Source organism: Pollicipes pollicipes, unplaced genomic scaffold (genome assembly GCF_011947565.3).
Source record: "Pollicipes pollicipes isolate AB1234 unplaced genomic scaffold, Ppol_2.1 Scaffold_3087;HRSCAF=3621_pilon_pilon_pilon, whole genome shotgun sequence".
Taxonomy (NCBI): Eukaryota; Metazoa; Arthropoda; class Thecostraca; order Pollicipedomorpha; family Pollicipedidae; genus Pollicipes; species Pollicipes pollicipes.
The window spans coordinates 19,909,533-19,926,220 of record NW_023596225.1 but is presented as its reverse complement, the minus strand read 5'-3'; the positions used below and the strand labels follow the sequence as shown (position 1 = coordinate 19,926,220).

The 16,688-nt window shown below is 55.9% G+C and overlaps 2 protein-coding genes across 4 annotated transcripts in view; both read left to right on the top strand.

Moving 5' to 3' along the window:
* LOC119090708 (protein N-terminal glutamine amidohydrolase) overlaps positions 1-3,569 on the top strand; it is a 28,546-nt gene extending 24,977 nt beyond the window's left edge. For all 3 annotated transcript variants that reach the window (XM_037213561.1, XM_037213562.1, XM_037213559.1), the window contains exons 5-6: positions 575-699; positions 2,276-3,569. In XM_037213561.1, coding sequence (XP_037069456.1) covers positions 575-699; positions 2,276-2,391 — 241 coding nt within the window. In that variant the 3' untranslated portion in view covers positions 2,392-3,569. The remainder of the gene's footprint in view (positions 1-574; positions 700-2,275) is intronic.
* A 4,745-nt stretch (positions 3,570-8,314) lies between these two features.
* On the top strand, positions 8,315-13,871 carry LOC119090726 (DNA fragmentation factor subunit beta). The gene is made up of 6 exons (XM_037213580.1): positions 8,315-8,415; positions 9,216-9,373; positions 10,695-10,824; positions 11,742-11,915; positions 12,287-12,635; positions 12,990-13,871. Exons 2-6 carry the CDS (start codon positions 9,227-9,229, stop codon positions 13,186-13,188), a joined length of 999 nt encoding a protein of 332 aa, XP_037069475.1. The 5' UTR covers positions 8,315-8,415; positions 9,216-9,226; the 3' UTR covers positions 13,189-13,871.
* The last annotated feature ends 2,817 nt before the right edge of the window (positions 13,872-16,688 follow it).

Here is a 16,688-nt window from a genome sequence, read left to right as displayed (position 1 = left end):
TTATTCCGAAACGGCGGGGATAGCATCGCCCCCCCCCCCCTCCCGTGAGCGGTCAGCGTTACGAAAAACGGCGAATCAGAGCGAGGGCGAAGTACACTTACCGCCCTGCCGTTCAGCCACTTCCCGACCTCGCAGACTGTGGCGCGCTCCAAAATTGATGAGGACAGCTTGGTCGGCTGCCGGCGAGTGGGCGGTCGGTCCATACGGCCAGCCACTCAATCATACCCGTGCTGCGCCGCGGCCGCCGCGGCCTCTCTGACCCTCGGGTGGCGCCGGCCGGCTGCAGACCGCCCCCAGGAAGCAGCACGGCCGCGCGGCTGCCCAGCCGTCCGTGTGCCGCGCGTGACGTGTGTGGCGGGCTCTGAGGTAGTCTGCAGTATGCATGCGCGGGTGCACGAGCCTTGGGTGTCATGGGACCAATCACCCAGCTACGTGAGGCGATTGGTCCGCAGGTCGTGTGCTGCGCGTGCGTTTGTGGGGGTCCGCACGGGATCGTCCGCCGTACATGCGCGTGTGGGCGGGCTAGCAGGCCGCTTGCTGTCCGCGTGTGCCTGAGCGACTGGCCCCGTTGCAGGTTCTTCCGCGTGGTGCCGGCCGCCGAGTTCTTGGAGACGTTCGCGTCGGACCGGTCTCACATGAAGCGTGACAGCGGCGCCTGGGCGTCGCCGCCGCCGCCGTACCCGCCGATCCGGACACAAGGTGAGCGCGCCGGCCGGGCCGCTCCGGAGGTCGCCGCCGTCCCGGGCACTGCCGGTCGCGAGGCGACGGCTGCGGTCCAGAGCCGCTGACGCCTCGGCCCCGTCGGCCCCGGAGCGCCGTCACACGGCGGAGTCGTCGCAATAGCCTAGAAATCACTTCCTGGTCGCCCTGTCGGCGCAGAAATGCGACATGACGACCGCCGAGAACAAAGCCGTCGCTGTTGTGCCGCCCCGTCGGAGGTTCTGCCGGCCATTGTGGCGTGGGCATGGCCGCTGTGTGGCGGCGACGGCGCGCCGTGTCAGCCGGCTGAGCCCCCATCTAATCAGCGGGTCTGATGCGGGGCCGACACGGCAGCCGGCGCGGGAGGAGCCGCCGCTGGGTCCCAGGCTCTGACGGACGCGCCAGGCGGACCTGGGCGCAGAGCCGGCTGAGCGCCGACAGCACCGACAGGGCGCTGACAGAGCATCGACTGATCGCCGATAGAGCACGGACAGAGCGCCGACAGAGCACGGGCAATGTACCGACAGAGCACGGACAATGCACCGGCAGAGCACGACACTGCACCGGCAGAGCGCTGACAGAGCATAGACTGATCGCCGATAGAGCACGGACAGAGCGCCGACGGAGCACAGACATTGCGCCTGCAGAGCAAGGACACTGCACTGCATCGGCAAAGCACCGACACTACATCGCCAGAGCACGGACGCGGCACCGGCAGAGCGCTGACAGAGCATAGACTGATCGCCAATAGAGCACAGACAGAGCGCCGAAAGAGCACGAACATTGCACCGACAGAGCACGGACACTGCACCGACGGAGCACGGACACTGCACCGCATTGGCAAAACACCGACACTGCACCGTCAGAGCACGGACACTGCATCTGCAGGGCACGGACACTGCACTGCATCGGCAAAGCACCGACACTTCACCGCTAGAGCACGGACACGGCACTTGCAGAGCTCTGGCAGAGCATGGACTGCTCGCCGTTAGAGCACGGACAGAGCACCGGCAAAGCACGGGCAGAGCGCCGACAGAACACCGACCGAGCACGGGCAGAGCGCCGGCAGAACTCAGGCAGATCTTGGGCAAAGCGCTGATAGCGTACTGACAGAGCACCAACGGACAAATTCACGCCGAAATATTTACCACGAAATAATGTGTAAAGCTCTATCGCGAAATGGTGTGGAACTGCACGCTGCGCGGTCCTCGTCATGACTGGAGGTGATGTGACAGGCACGTGGCTGAGTAGCACGGACACCACGGGCAAGCAGTGCTCTGTGCGCCACTGTGTGGTACCTTGTCGGGACCGAGCCATTCGAGTTGTGGGGACATTCCCGTTGCAGTATACCTGGCGAGGCTGGGGCAGTCATGACGTTTGGTGAATGGTGCCTGAGTCAGGGTCGATTGCTCCAGATAGGCGAAGAACCTTTTTATATGTCATTGTGTCACGGCGCCCGCGAGGAGATGTTTGATGACTGGTATGTCGTGTTGTGCGTCCGCAGGGTAGTGTGTGCACGGACTGGTTTTGGGCGTGCTGACCAGGCCTGACGTGTGACTGCGGGGTTCAATTCCAGGATCGGAGAACAACCTGCAGGCCTTCATCTCGATGGACCCTCGCGTCGGCCAGGGCCAGGTGTTCAACCTGCCTGACTTCGTCAACAAATTCTACAAAAACTACGTTAACATATGAGCGTGTGCGTCCACCTATCGGCTGGAAATCGAAACTCAGTTTTGGCAGCCTCCGACCAGGCTGGCTCCAGGTTCGGAACCGCGATCCATGCGGACGCCAGCAGAACGAGACTCAACGAGTGTGGCCCGGCGTCCGCCAGCGCATCTCTCGGCATACATATATTCCTCATTGATAAAGCGCCTTACTGTTCGCCTTAATTTTGGTGTTAGTCTAGACTGGACAGGGCAGGCGTGGCGACGGCGCTGCCGTCTGGCGAGGCGGACGCGCCGCCGACCATCTCCCTGTGACGCGTGGTCGGGTGAGAGCCGTGCCCCTGGCCGGGCCCGCGCTGGGCGCCCCCGGCGGCCCCGACGGCCGGCCGCCTGCGCTGTCGTCTGAGTCACACGCGCGGGGAGCGCCGCCGCCGTTTGGCCCGCTGCGGGCCGTCGCAGCCGAGGAGTTTGTCGCGATGAGCGGTCCGCGCGCCGTGGGAGGCGCCGCGAGCTGTCAGGAAGAGGGCAGGCGATGACCCGGAGCGTGTGGGAACGCTGCCTTGGAGTTTGTGCAATATCTTATTGCGACTGCTTTCAGCTTACAACGCATCATTGTCGCGCTTTCGCATGTCGGGCCGACTTTGGGTCCAGTGGCAGGTAGCATTGTTTTCAGCGGTGTTCATTTTCCATGCGTTATTGAGCAAGTTTCTAAGTTAACCCGAGTTCCTCTCAGCGACGTTTCGTTCTTAGAAATCGCGTGTTGCGCATAAACGTGTAATTGCCCTCCGCCACGGTGGTTGAGCGTCCAGGTGTGTGATCCAAGATTGCCTTTCCATTGTTACGGACTACAGGGCGTTAGATCTGCGCATCCCTGGTGCCACTTATTGACGCAGTTAGAAATTGCAAGTAGTTCTGTTTCATTACGTTGTGAAGCATGTGTTCAAAGCCCGTCTTGGCGCCGTCAACAGCTGTGATTTTCTGCGAGACATATTCATCGGCGTTTACCCATCGTGCCACCCCCGAGCGCTTCGAATTAGTGCTGACAGAGCGCATTTTTGTGTGATAGTTTTTGTTAGCTCTTAGCGAGCTTTTCGGTCTTCAAGTGTTTAGCCTCAGCCTTCCATACTCTGTTGCAATGGCCCCCGTGATCGCTGACGCAAGGGCGCCGTCGGTAAGTTGCCGCCGTTGGCGTACTTTTGTTTCGCTCTCCGGGGGGGGGGGGGGGGAGGGGGGAGTGTCTGTCTGTGCTCGTACTCTGGTTTGATCCGTTTCCAGTCGTGGTTTTGATGTACTAGAGCTATAGTTGGCGTCTTGTGGCGGTCTGCTGTCACACGGCCGCGTTGTGTGACCACGGCCTGCCGCACTGGCGGCCCGGGGCCCGGAAGCTCCGGCGGAGGCGGCCGGCCGCGTGGCGTTGCACGAAACCTCGGACGGCGGCGTCCGGTCCGAGGGCAGGCTGCTCACGGCGGCCGCGGCCGGCTGGCCGGAGCGCCGCCGCCCAGCGGCGGGCGGCGCACGTGTCGTCGGGGCCTCTCCGTACGCGGCTGGCTGCGGCCGGCGGCCGTCGGAACAGCTCGCTCGTCGCCGCCGGGGACGGGCCTGCGTGCGGGCAGAGCCGCGGCGGCCGAGCCGGCGCTGGAGGAGGGGCCAGTCAGAGAGGCCCTCAGCCCAGCCGCCGGGCGGCGGCACGCGCGCCGGCCGCACCGGCGGCGGGTCGTCTTTGCTTCGCCGCTATGCGGGCGTCTTCACTCTTCGTCGTGGTGGTGTTGTAGCTTGTGGGGCTGCTGCGCCGTTGAGTCTCCCGCCTGTTGCGGTGAGGCGGCGCCGCGCGGGCCGGGCGAGATGCGCCGACCACCTGTTTGTCTCGCGTTTGTACGTTTGTCCATTCAATTCTTCTACCTAAGCATACGAGTGATATACACTTTATGTCTTTCCTCTGAAGTACATATGTGCTCATTTAGACTAGAGTCAGTCAAATTGCAAGTAGTTTGGACTTAGGCATCAGTCGGCAGTCGGCAGTCAGCAGTCGCCGATCTTTCAATATGCGTGGCTCCTTGGTTTAGTTGCAATTTCAATCGCAACTGACGCATCTCTGCGATTTTCTCAGCATCAGGGAGCGTGACATCTTGCAGGGGTTTTACTGTTAGTCGGGATCTTGCGTAGGTTAAAGAATGGTCTGCTTGGAAATTGTCCTTTGTACGCGAACTTTCTGACATATGCCGGTATATCCTTTGCATTTCCGACTTTCCCTGCACGGACGTTCACGTCATTCTGTGGTATTCGTGTGCGACGGGTTTTGTTCTGGTCCTTCGTGCTCTGATGCTCTTACTCATATACGTCAATGTGCAATGGTGCTACGACTTACCTTTCAATAAAATGTATATCGTCAGCTGTTGTTTGATGGGTGGTTCGAACCAAAACGAGCTGGGGCAGAGACCAGTAGTTTGGCTTGGAAGGCGAGACGAGGCAGAGACCGGTGGTGTGGCTCGGAAGGCGAGACGGGACAGAGACCGGTGGTGTGGCTCGGAAGGCGAGACGGGGCAGAGACCGGTGGTGTGGCTTGGAGGGCGAGGTGGGACCGAGACTGGTGGTGTGACTGGAAGGCGGGCTGGGTGGGGCAGAGACCGGTGGTGTCGGGGATTCGTCTATCTTTGCGGCCATCCGATCCGCCATCGGCTGAGTGCGCTGCCATAGGAGGAGAGCTGCCGTTTGGTGAAATCACCTTACGATTAATTCGAACAGAAACGCCAAACCGTAAAACACACGGATGTTCCCGATGTCGAGGAGGGCGGCAATTCGGCGCGATGCTTGCTGTCGGTCCCATTGTTTAGCCGGCTGTCGCTGTCAAGGTTACTTCAGGAGTAAATGGGGTGAACAGCACCCTCCTCGCATGGACATCCATGCGACGTCGGTGCGTCCAGCGTTAGCTGTAGCGGGCCGTGTGGGCGAAGACCTCATCTGCCAAATGGCGTAACTGCAGCGGCGGCGCTTAGACTGACAGACAGTGGTTTACGCTTGAGCCCAGGAGGCTATGCGCCCTAATCCAAGACAAGACAAGACAAGACATGCCAGGCAGTGGTTCGCGAGACGACGGGGGGGGGGGGGGGGGAGCGGCTTTTCGCGTTATGCCAGATTTCTCTGTGGAGCACGTGTCCACGGGCTGGCATTACGGGAGAGTCGGGGCCGCGGCCGGGTCATGCTAGGTGACTGGGCACCACGGCGTCGTGCGAGAGCCGCGCTGTGACCGGCGGCGTCGCCTCCCAACGAGCCGCGGCATGAGCGCACGCTACCCGGCTCCTGCACCGGCTACCAGCAGGCTGACCTGCCGGCGTGCGCGCCGATGTCAGATGTACGTACCTGGAACTCAAGGCACGTTGACCCGTGACTTACTTGTAGAAGGCTAGGTTTTAGGGCGGGCGGACTGGAGTGGAGATCGCGAGAACGGAACGGGGTTAACGGCGCGGTAAGTGTGTTGGATTGAGGCATGCGATGATGATATGACGGTTATAAGTTGAAAGTTTTTATGATGGGTTAACGACCTTTAATATGCCAGAAGATATCGGTTAAACGACGTTGTAATGCTAAAAAACGATTGCGTTGACCACGTGGACTCCCGGCTATCCCTGGGACTCTAACTCCAGCCCGTGTCGTGAGCTTTTCCGCCCGTCTGCTCATTGTTCTCCACATTGTGGATGTGGAGCACGACATGCAGCCGCACAGACACACAGTGGCCTCTCTCCCTCAGTGGCGAGCGCTTTCTACGAGTTCGTTTGCTGATGCTGCTTTTGTCATGATCGTTGCATAACAAGGGGATACTAATGGGCGCTGCATGACCTATAGCAGTCGATACGCCCTAAAACCCCAAATCACCATCAACAAGGGGATACTAGGTCTTGGGAATGAAACTAAGGCGCGTCATGTTAGGGGATGGGAGAAACGCTGGTGTATCTCTAGTACAAATGGGCAGCTTTCGTTAGAACTGGGCTCTTCCAGCAGCTGATTTGACAATCTTCGATGTCTGTTGTGACATTTCTTCCTCGGCGTGCGGTTATGTGTGTCCCTCGCTCTTGATGTGCGTGCGCGCGTTTACTACCCGTCGTTATTGAACTTATGGTGTGTAATGGTGTATTTACTGTAGCTGTGGGGCATGAAGTGCAGGAAGTGGAAGACGGGGTGGGGTGGCAGGGAATTTATGGAAGGTGACAGGCGGTGGCGGCGACTATTCCCCACTGCAGTACACAAGGTTAAATCATGAATGACGGCGAGCACGTGCGCACATGAGCAAGGCTTCACGAGTCGTCCACTAGCTCGCAGCGCCTACGCCGAACCAAATCATGACGTTCGAGTGCAAATTGACAAATATTTTGTTGATCGGCTCCTTCCACCTTTTTCGCACGCTAGATGCCGGTCTCTATCAAACACATTGAATAAGATGTTGACAGGCCACGAACTAGCTAGCTGCCCTGTGCCGCCTTGGAGCTAATTGGGAGAGGGCTGCGGAATGCGATTACGAGACCTCTAAGCAAGTGGTTGAGTGCCTAGCGGGAGCCATTGGTGGTGGTGGTGGGGCTGAGGCTGAGCCTCTAAACCTTTCAAGGTGTACATATTTTCCATACCGGGGCGGACAACAAGGAAATAAGGGACCTCTCTCACCGCCCCTCCCCTAACTAAACCCCACAGCAGGGACTGCAACCATGTTTTGCGTTGTTTTGGTCCATAGCACTCCGTCGCATCATTTACTCTTGTTTTCAAAAGTGCTCCCAAAGTGACATTTTACTTCCTCAGAGGTTAAAAGATCGCCAAACTTTGAGCTTTTCAACTTTGGGGAATACTTCAAAGGCATACTCTATTGAGGCCTGGAGACCAGTTAAGTTTTATAATAGCACTGATTAGTATCACTGCAGCACCTTGGGGACATAATAAGGACATGCAGTTTAACTGTACTCAAGCCGAAATTCTGTTTTCAGCGCTTTGTAACAGCACGACTCAATGCTGCTATATTTCTTCCCCGAAGTCGCGGCCACCTTCGTCATGACCACGACCTTGCGTGCCTCTACTGGTGCGAGTAAAAGAACGATTGTCATTGTCCCAGCGGGCAGGGGCCTGTTTCTGAGAAGTTGGGAAGAAATCAGAGCCATAGCAGCGATAAATTTCTGCTTTTTCGTTGAATTAACGGGATAATAGCGAATTTATGTTCGCTGCTACACACATTTTTTGGCACATCAACATTTTGCAAACATTATCGGACATACACATTGGAAAAGCAAGCCAAAGTAGCGGTGTTGTTTTCACCTTTATGAAATTTCTTTTGAGAGAAATCCCGAGAGAAATCCTTTCTGAGGGAAACCGTTTATGAGAACGAGATTTCTCATGAAGGGTCGGCTACTTCAAATCGAAGTTCTGGGATATCTAGAAGAATTTTGAGCAAAGTGATATTACTGATCAAATCTCACGGGTCTAACTAAGGCGCGTAACAATAAACGATAGCAGATAGATCAGTGGTATGATGTAGCAAACGGTGAACAGCACAAGCAAAATGAGGTGGTCTCTTTAAGGCATGCCGTAGCATTTATGCATATTGTTACCTCCCAAAAATATAGCTAGACTGGAAGGAGTGCGGCGGAAAGCAGCTAGGATGATAAATGCGACTCAGAATATAAAGAAAGGCTTAGGGACTTGCCTCTGCGCGCATTGAAATATTGTAGACTTAGAAGGGATCTGATAGGTATAAAATATGATAAGGGCGATAGAGAAGAAAGATCTACATGGAACAGTGGACACTAAGTTGAGATTTAGAGAAGACCAGCTCCATTTAGCACCAACGACACATCCCATGTCACGTTCCTTTTATGTTAAGACGTCATATTTAGTCACCAGGTTGACCAATCAACAAGAAATACACAAACACTCCGCGTCAAAAAGGAATCGCTGGTTGATCCATCGGAATGGCCTTGATGCGCCAGCATCGTGCCATATCAATGGCTTAGTTTAATCAGTGTGGGGATTGGTGTGTGAGCGGGGGCCGCGGTTGTTGCCATAGATAATTTGGAGGGTAAGATGATAGAATCCGAAATATATTCCTATTTTAGGATTGCTTATGGTGTCTGATGTTTTTAAAGCTTCAAGTAATGAACAATTTGTTATTGCATTGTCAGGTACCATTTTCCAGCGTAACCAATATCCATGTGATGCATTGAAAACGTCAACAGATGAAAATATAACCTTGCAGCGTAAAACACCAATTTTAACAATTCCTACCCTGGTTTTGCCTGTATTAATGGGAAAAGTCCGCATTTGGTTAGTGTAGCATGCATCATATATCAGTAAATTAATTCATTTACAATGGCTGATATTCTTTTAGACCAATGTACTGATATACTTTTACATGAAAAAGACTGCTCTTAGACAGCATGATTTCTCTATTTAGTAAATATAGTCCTCATATATCTCTAAGATGACTTTTACTTCAAAACTACACACATGTGCCGAGTACTCCCTTTGTGATTTTATGGTGACATGCAACCTTAGTCCTTTCCTGGGTGTAATGTAACACTGTTCCCTAAATCCTATCTTCTCACACTTGGGTAACCTTCCATTTATCCCCTCCCCCTCCATGCACAATGTAAGTGCTGTACAGCCCCCTATGTAGTCAGCCCTAAAAGGATCTGGGTGAGAGAAAAGAGAGTGGTACTCGTGAAGACATTGGAGTCCAAATGTTGGATGGAGATAGCTTCATTTTTTGGAGGGGAGGGGATGAAGATATAACACAGTATATGCATGACACCTATGTCATGTGTCATGTTATGATTATTTGTAAATAATTAAGCATCACACCCTCTCTCTCCTTTCCAGTTGTTATCACCATGGATGCTGGTGATGACACTGCACGGTCTAGTAGGAAGCAGAGGCTGAAAGGGATTAAGGTCATGTCTTTGGGCAACAAGAGAAAAATTGGTGTTGCTGCTTTGTCTTTCAGTGACCTGATAAACAAAGCATGTGCAAGATTGCAGGTAGGTGTGCAATTCTGAAATGAGCCATTTAAATGTTTTACTTTTTGTGTGGGTGCCCAGGACGATCAGTTCAGTGAATGGAGAGTTAGTACTGCCCACTTAGGTAGGAAAAAATGTTTGGATTGTCTTTGCAGATCTTACTAATGGTGTTTCAAAGGCCTTGGCAGAGGTGGGATTATCACAGCACCTGATGTTCATAAACACTAATGTATTATAACACCTTATGTTCAAAATGCCTGATGCATCACAACTACTGATGTGTCATAACCTCTAATGTATCATTAACACTGTTAATGCATTGGGAGGCATCAACTAGTATTGATTGCGAGCGAGAGGGTAGCCCAAACAAATCTTGTTCGAACGGCCAGAAAGCTTTGACGTGGGTGCTGTACCCGGCCTCGGTTCTGCCATCATCCTTTCTGGAATATCATATTTTGGAAGCGACTGATCGCAGATTCATACGGTTGTCAACAACAAAAGGCGCATTTCCCTCAGCTGTTCTGCATAAACCGTGAGGCATCTCACACCATCCGCGATCAGGCGTGACCTTCCTGCAGCATGGCAGTTTGAGCAAAAGTTCATCATTCTATTCGGTACGCAGGCGTAACATTTACAAAGTCAGAAAACAAACGGCGTGGGCTGAGGCGGCCGAAGATATTGCTGACCCTGGCGTCGCGGTCTCCATAACGTCCGACTCACGGGTGCACCAGTAGGCGACTGGGAGGCGGTCAACGTCACCTGTGTCGAGGCCGGTCTCGACTTCATCACACCTCCGGCCGAGCCGAGAGATTCCAGCATGAAAAGTACACAGGCGTTCAGTCCAAGCCGGTCCATAGTGACCGATGTGGACAGAAAATGTGCCTTTTCGCAATGGTTTGGTCCAGGTCACCAAAATTGTCAATTATTCGAAATTTGCCGTTCTCGTTGTCTGAAAGCACCAGACCTAAGCACGCCTTTTTTGCCGGCCAATTGTCGAGCAGTGCGATCTGAACATAAGCGTGGGAACGCCGCGGCAGTAAGCGTGTACCCTCCAGTCTGTCCTGGAAGACGGACTTCAAACGCTGCTGACCAGCAGCCAACCCCACCGCATACCGATTTGTCTCACGTCATGGGTTTCTAGGGAATTTCCAAACATTCATTACGTTGTATATTTTAGGATGAACTGTTTTTGAACCCACGGATCGGCAGTGACAGGTGCTCTCCATGATCCTTGCAATCCTCATCAGCGTACAGCTGATCTGTAGACACGTTGTGTGGCAACATCCGTGTTGTGGCGTGTTTGTCTTGGGACGTGAATAAACAGACATCTCCCTCCTTCCAGATAAGCCGGAAAGGCGTTTCTATCTCGTTGCCGGACGGCACGCTGGTCGACAAGGACTATTTCGACGTGCTAGACAACCAAACCACGGTTGTACTTCTGAAGGCTGGCGAGTCGTTGCAGCCGACTGCGAGTAAGTCCACAATGGTGATGGTTGCACGACGGGGACAAGCGCGCCTCGTCTGTGCATCGCTGGCTTACCCTGGTTGTGGCATGCACAACTGTTGAGAACCCGGATGAAAAAGTCGCTCGGACTATCTCCATTGTCTTTTGTGTTAGCGCGTGCACATTGTTGCTGCCATGTAGCTCACTGGTTGCCAGGTGCTAAAGAAGCCTGGTAAGGATTGGATGTTAGTGCCTTTCAGCCATGTCTGCATCACAAGGCAAGTTCTCTCCGTGGAATTATGGGGATTCGAAAGGAGGTGTTCTGACCGCGAGTCCAGCACTCTACCAACTGAGCCAATCAGGAAGCACATCTGGGAAAGAAGCTCCACCAACTGAGCTAACCGTAAAGAGCAGCTATCCTCCCCGGCTAGCTCAGTCGGTAGAGCGCTGGACTCATAATCAAGAGACTTCGGTTCGATTACCAGCAATTCCTGACATTTACACGGCTGAAAGCCTTACACCATCCGGTCTTGCTCAGGACTCAGTAACCCATGACGACCTTAGAGTAAAATGGCCAAAACGTTGTGTACATACCAACTCACCAGACAGGGACGATAGACCGAGCAACTATTCCATCCATGATACTAATGCCTCGTCTAAAGCATTATGCAAAATTATGTTAAGACTCCAGCAGAGGTGTTGCGAGGAGGTTACCGGATTCTGGTGACTCCTATCTGCCGCTTCCCCCGTCCGTTTTTGTACTGTAACGGTCACAGTGACCACCGCTGTGACCCCCGGTCTGAGCCAGGTCATGCCCCCGCACCGATCACGGCGGCACGGGGGTGACTGTTATTCGCAACTCTGCGCGCCCCTTTGACCCAACCCACGCAATGCCGAGTGCCTGTCTGCCGGCGCCGACCCGCCTGACGAGCCGGCCGCCGGCAGTCGTGGGTCTGGTGGAGCAGCTGCTGCGCACGTGGCGCGGCACCGAGCTGCAGGACGGCATCCGAGCCCTGCTGCGCGACGACGGCACGCCGGCCGCGCTGCTGGCGCCGCCTGCCGGCCGGCCCTGCCGCACGGCACTCAGCCGACGGGCCGACGATCCCGACTGGTTCCAAGGTGGGCACGACCGGACCCGACGCGGCCCAGATCGCCGCCTTCGGCTCCCACGTGGGGGCCCAGTTCGAACCCAGTGTGCGCTAGGACCCCAGAATGCTAAAATAGCGATTACAGTGGCTGATTCTGTACGGAAGGGGTGCGCGACGGCATGCGTCGTGTTTCTTTGCCAAATAAATTTACGGCTCTGTGAAACGAAAATGGGACAGGATAGCATATTATTTTCTGCTTCAACGCCCAACTCATAGCTATCGTTTTAAATGCAGCGCAATAGAAGTCCTCTTGTATTCCGAATGGCCACTCCTTCAGCTCTCTTTTCGATACCCTACCACACCCCCGGAACTTTGTCGTGACCCCGTCCGAACGGCCTGCAGGCCTGGACACGGCTGCCGCCACCAAGGAGGAGTACATGCGGCGGCGGTGCGAGGCGCGCGTGCGCGGCTACTTCTACAAGTCGCGCGACCAGCTGCGCGCCGCGCCGGCCGCCGCGCAGCCGCTGCTGACGTCGCTGCTGTCAGACATGCTGGACCGACTGCGCGCCGACCGCTTCCACGGGCACCGCTTCGACCGCGGCCACGCCGGTCGGCTGTGCGACGCGGCCGGCACGTTCGCCTGCCAGGGCGAGTTCGCCGCCGAGCGGTGCGGCTACGACGACCACCGGGTGAACCCCTACAGCAGCCGCGAGCAGCGCATCGTGTTCTCCACGTGGAACCTGGACCACCGGTACGGCCTGGCGGGCGGCGGCCGGCGCTGTGTGGAGGGGATCGCGGCCGGGTGCCGCTCTGTCGGCCGCGGCCGTGGCTGCGGCGCGGCCGTGGCCGACCGCGCTTATCGGTGGAGCGTGACGCACGTCAGCGGCCGGGGCTTCCGTTGTCATCTCCGATCGCTCCGGCCGTCACCACGCGATGACCCGGAACGGCAGTGCACGGTCGTGCGCGCGGTTCCGCCGCGGCGGTTGCGTGCCGATCTGACCCCCGCCGTGACCCCTGATCTCTGACAGCGTGGGCGTCGTGAGGCGCCGTCCCCTGTTGTCTGCCGCCGTGACCTATGACCTTGACCTGGCGCTTACCCCGGCAGCATCGAGAGGTCGCGGACGATCCTGCCGACGCTGGTGGAGACCGCTCAGTCGGCCGGACCGCACCGCCGGGTCAACTCCGACTACTTCTACCGGCTGCTCTTCACCACGGAGAACCTGCGCCTGGTGCACGTTGTTTGTCACGACAAGGGCTCGCATGACCGCTTCACATGCGACCCCAAACTGGTGTACGTCCGCTGACGGCGCCCCGCGGGCGGCGGTCCAGGTGGAGTGTCGTCGATGTGGCGATGGGTGGCGGCCGTGTTTTAGGATGTGTCCAGGGAGTTTGGTTTGAACTTTCGATGCCAATGCCTTTGGCTTGGTCGATCCAGTTTTTCAATGCTTATATGGGGATCGCCACAGCGATTTGGTGCGCCAAGAGCGATGGCACTGCCACACCAAATGGTGGAGTGCTAGTATAACTCACTCGGTCTGGTGATAACTGCATTCGAGTTGTGATGATACCAGCCTTGTGATTTCAACAGTCATGATCAATCTTGCCGCGTCTATTTGCCTCCTCTGATGACCATCTTGCAAGTAATTGGACATTTAGAACATGAACACGATGACGGTTAACAACTGCAAACATGTTTTTTGTCCTATTCGGCGAACTGACAATCCTACTTCTCAGATTCCGTGATTTCGGACGACTGATCACGACGTACGGCACTGAAAGACGGGGTGCAGTATCATTTGCACCCACGCATGCGGGTGCAGGCGATCTTGCCTGAATGCTAGGAACATTGAGCAACGGTTTCATACGATATGGAGTGATCGTAGGTGGACGGCATAGACGAACGTGTGACGGCATAGACGAACGTCGTGTGACGGCATATATGAGCTTGTGACGGCATAGACGAACATGTGACGGTACAAACGAACTTGTGACGGACATAGACGAACTTGTGACGGCATAGCCGAGCTTGTGACGGCATAGACGAACGTGTGACGGGATACATGTCCCTTAGGACGGCATGCATAGCCTTAGGACGGCATACACGGCTTTGTGACGGCATACACGACCTTGGGACGGCGTGCACTACCTTGGGACGGCATACACTACCTTGGGACGGCTCATCATCACGGCTTCTCTACTGTCGTGCCAATTATAACCAACTTTCCCCGAGCGCTAAGAACGGGACGTAAAACGACTTCCATATGTGCATAAACGGAGCGTGAACAACTGGGCTGACCAAGGTAACCAATGTTGGACTATACGAAATGTATGCATGTGGAGCGGCTCGGCACACTCGGATGACGGTGGATCAGTCGGGCTGGGTGTTTGAAGTCGTCACGAAGATCTCTGTCAGGACGGTCGGCGATTACTGCCGACCAACAAATGAGCTAGTTTTGTCATACTTTTGTGATCTCTCCGATCTCGTGTTTTTGGGACCGTGTCACATGATTACGATTTTTTTAGATAAAAGTCAAATGTGAACGTATTGTTTCCCAAGATATTTGGCTGATTCAGACCACAAGACGTTCAGTATTTCGAATGGGCCGTATGTTTTGCGAGAAATCTTCCCCGAAGGAAAGAACCTGACCATGCTTAGTTGCTGGCGAGCCGTTTTTGTTGCGCCGACAGCCCCCTGTTGGTTAGTAATTGTCAGTTGCCTTTGTACGTCGTTCGTGCTTGCCTTGCTGTTAGCCGGTGTGATTTAATTGTTGTCATTATCGCCGGATCGGGGTTGCAAACCAACTGCCTTATCGTTTGATAAATGCGTATCTGATCAGGCACGTGGTCACGCGGCCGTTAGTCACGTTCCCGTTGATGGCCGGTCATTGTCTGCAGTGAGCTGTCATTGCATGTACGCATTGCATTGTCTATTGTTTCACAGCGCTAAGGTGCCGACTGATGCTTGCCAAACGCCATTAGTGTATACGACGCAGTGTTTGGGGCGGTTTGGCTAGGCTGTGAAGGAAAAGTCGGATGTGACCATTGTTTGTGCCTTAAAAGGGTGGTAATTTCGTGTTCAATTGACATTGTTTGCGGCGAGGCCGTGGTCACCCTTATGGATCGGGGTGCACCGATGCCCCCGTGCCTATGTGCCAGTTTCCCCACCGCCCTGTCCGTGCCTTTCGACAATGACTGTGGTGACTTGCCAGTGGTAATGCGACGCGGTACTTGAAAATTTATAGATTTCTGTGAAGGATGTTTGTTTGCTCGCAAGGCTGTACCTAAGGCGGCTGGTGCCTCGCCGGAACTCATGTGCCAGGCCTATCGATCGGGAAGCGGTGCATGTCGTCCACACCGCCGCGAGCGAGTCGGCGCTGGCTGGGTCTGGCCGCGAGCGAGCCGGCGCTGGCTGGAGCAAGTGAGGGAGCCGGCGCTGGCTGGGTCTAGCCGCGAGCGAGCCGGCGTCGGGTGGGGCAGGCCGCGAGTGAACCGGCGCCGGCTGGAGCAAGTGAGGGAGCCGGCGCCGGTTGGGTCTGGCCGCGAGCGAACCGGCGCCGGCTGGAGCAAGTGAGCGAGCCGGCGCCGGTTGAGGCAGGCCGCGAGCGAGCCGGCGTCGGCGGCTGGGGCAGGCCGCGGGCAGGCGGACACCGCGCGTTCCTGCTGCTGCAGGCTGGCGGCAGCGGCGGGCCGGCGGGCCGGTGTCCGCAGGTTGGGGAGAGTCAGGCGCCGCCGCCCGTCGAGCGGCGTCGCCGGGCAGTGCCACATCCAACAAGCCCTCGGCCGCGGGGCAGTGCCGCATCCGGCAGGCGCCGTCGTGTGGGGTGCAGTCATCTGGCGACCCAGAGCCTGCAGTAGGCTCCAGACAGGTCTCACTGCACCGTGAACGGCGCTGCATGAAAATGGTAGATGTGAGGGGATCCAGAGCTGGAGAGAAAAAGCAAACAGGAGAAATGAACAGTTCTCCATGTTTACTGGATTATCAGGCGTGCTACATGTAAGTGAGCGAACAAAGCCTGTTGCTCACATGCTTGAGTGCAATAAGCGCAATGCTAGCAAAATTGACATTTCCAAGACTGGCACTGAAACCTGCAGAACTGCCCACCGTCTGACCTTCGTAAAATGTTACGCAGACGGATCTTAAACCCCCTGCATTCAACAAGCGAATGGCCCAGGATGGTGGCGCCATAGACTTCCCCTGCCCGCACGCCTCGCTTATTGAACAGTTATCGATGCACGAGCACGTAGAGAGCGCCGCTGTCTGGGCGGGCGTTGGCCGCGTTACTGCCGGCGGCCACCACACATGCCATGTGTAGGTCAGACCGGTCAGCGAACTTCACTGGATGCCATGCTGTATGCATGCCCGCTGCCTGGTAACCTCTACCCTCGCCCCCGCTGTGTACGTGCGCACATGCCTTGTCGGTTGCAGCCTGTCAGTGTAATCTTTGTTGCATCTGGGCTAATAAGGGTCCGAAAATTGAGGTCATGGATTATCGGCCGGTCTGTCGGACGGACGGGTGGCGCCGCGGTCGGCCCCGCCTCGGCGTCGCGTGCACTGATGACGTGCTCGATGGCGGGCTCTGGGGTGAGCGCTCGCCCGGCGCTAGCTGGGGAGCTGCGTGCTGCGGGGATCGGATGGTGTTGAGGGGATGTTGGTGACCGAAGTGCACGGTGCATGACTAGGATTTCACCGCCAAAAAGCGGCGCATTGACGATCGCGAGGTTGTAAAACCACCGCAATGTTCCCAGGCTCGCGTGACTATTTTGTTTAATAAGCGCTTGTGTTCAAGTGTGTGTCGGTCCCCAT

Excerpts from the sequence above, each read along its gene's own strand:
- LOC119090726 (XM_037213580.1), top strand. The coding sequence starts at position 9,227 with ATGGATGCTGGTGATGACACTGCACGGTCTAGTAGGAAGCAGAGGCTG. Across the intron at positions 10,825-11,741 it reads GTCGTTGCAGCCGACTGCGA|TCGTGGGTCTGGTGGAGCAG; the intron begins GTAAGTCCACAA and ends GGCCGCCGGCAG. Across the intron at positions 11,916-12,286 it reads CGATCCCGACTGGTTCCAAG|GCCTGGACACGGCTGCCGCC; the intron begins GTGGGCACGACC and ends AACGGCCTGCAG.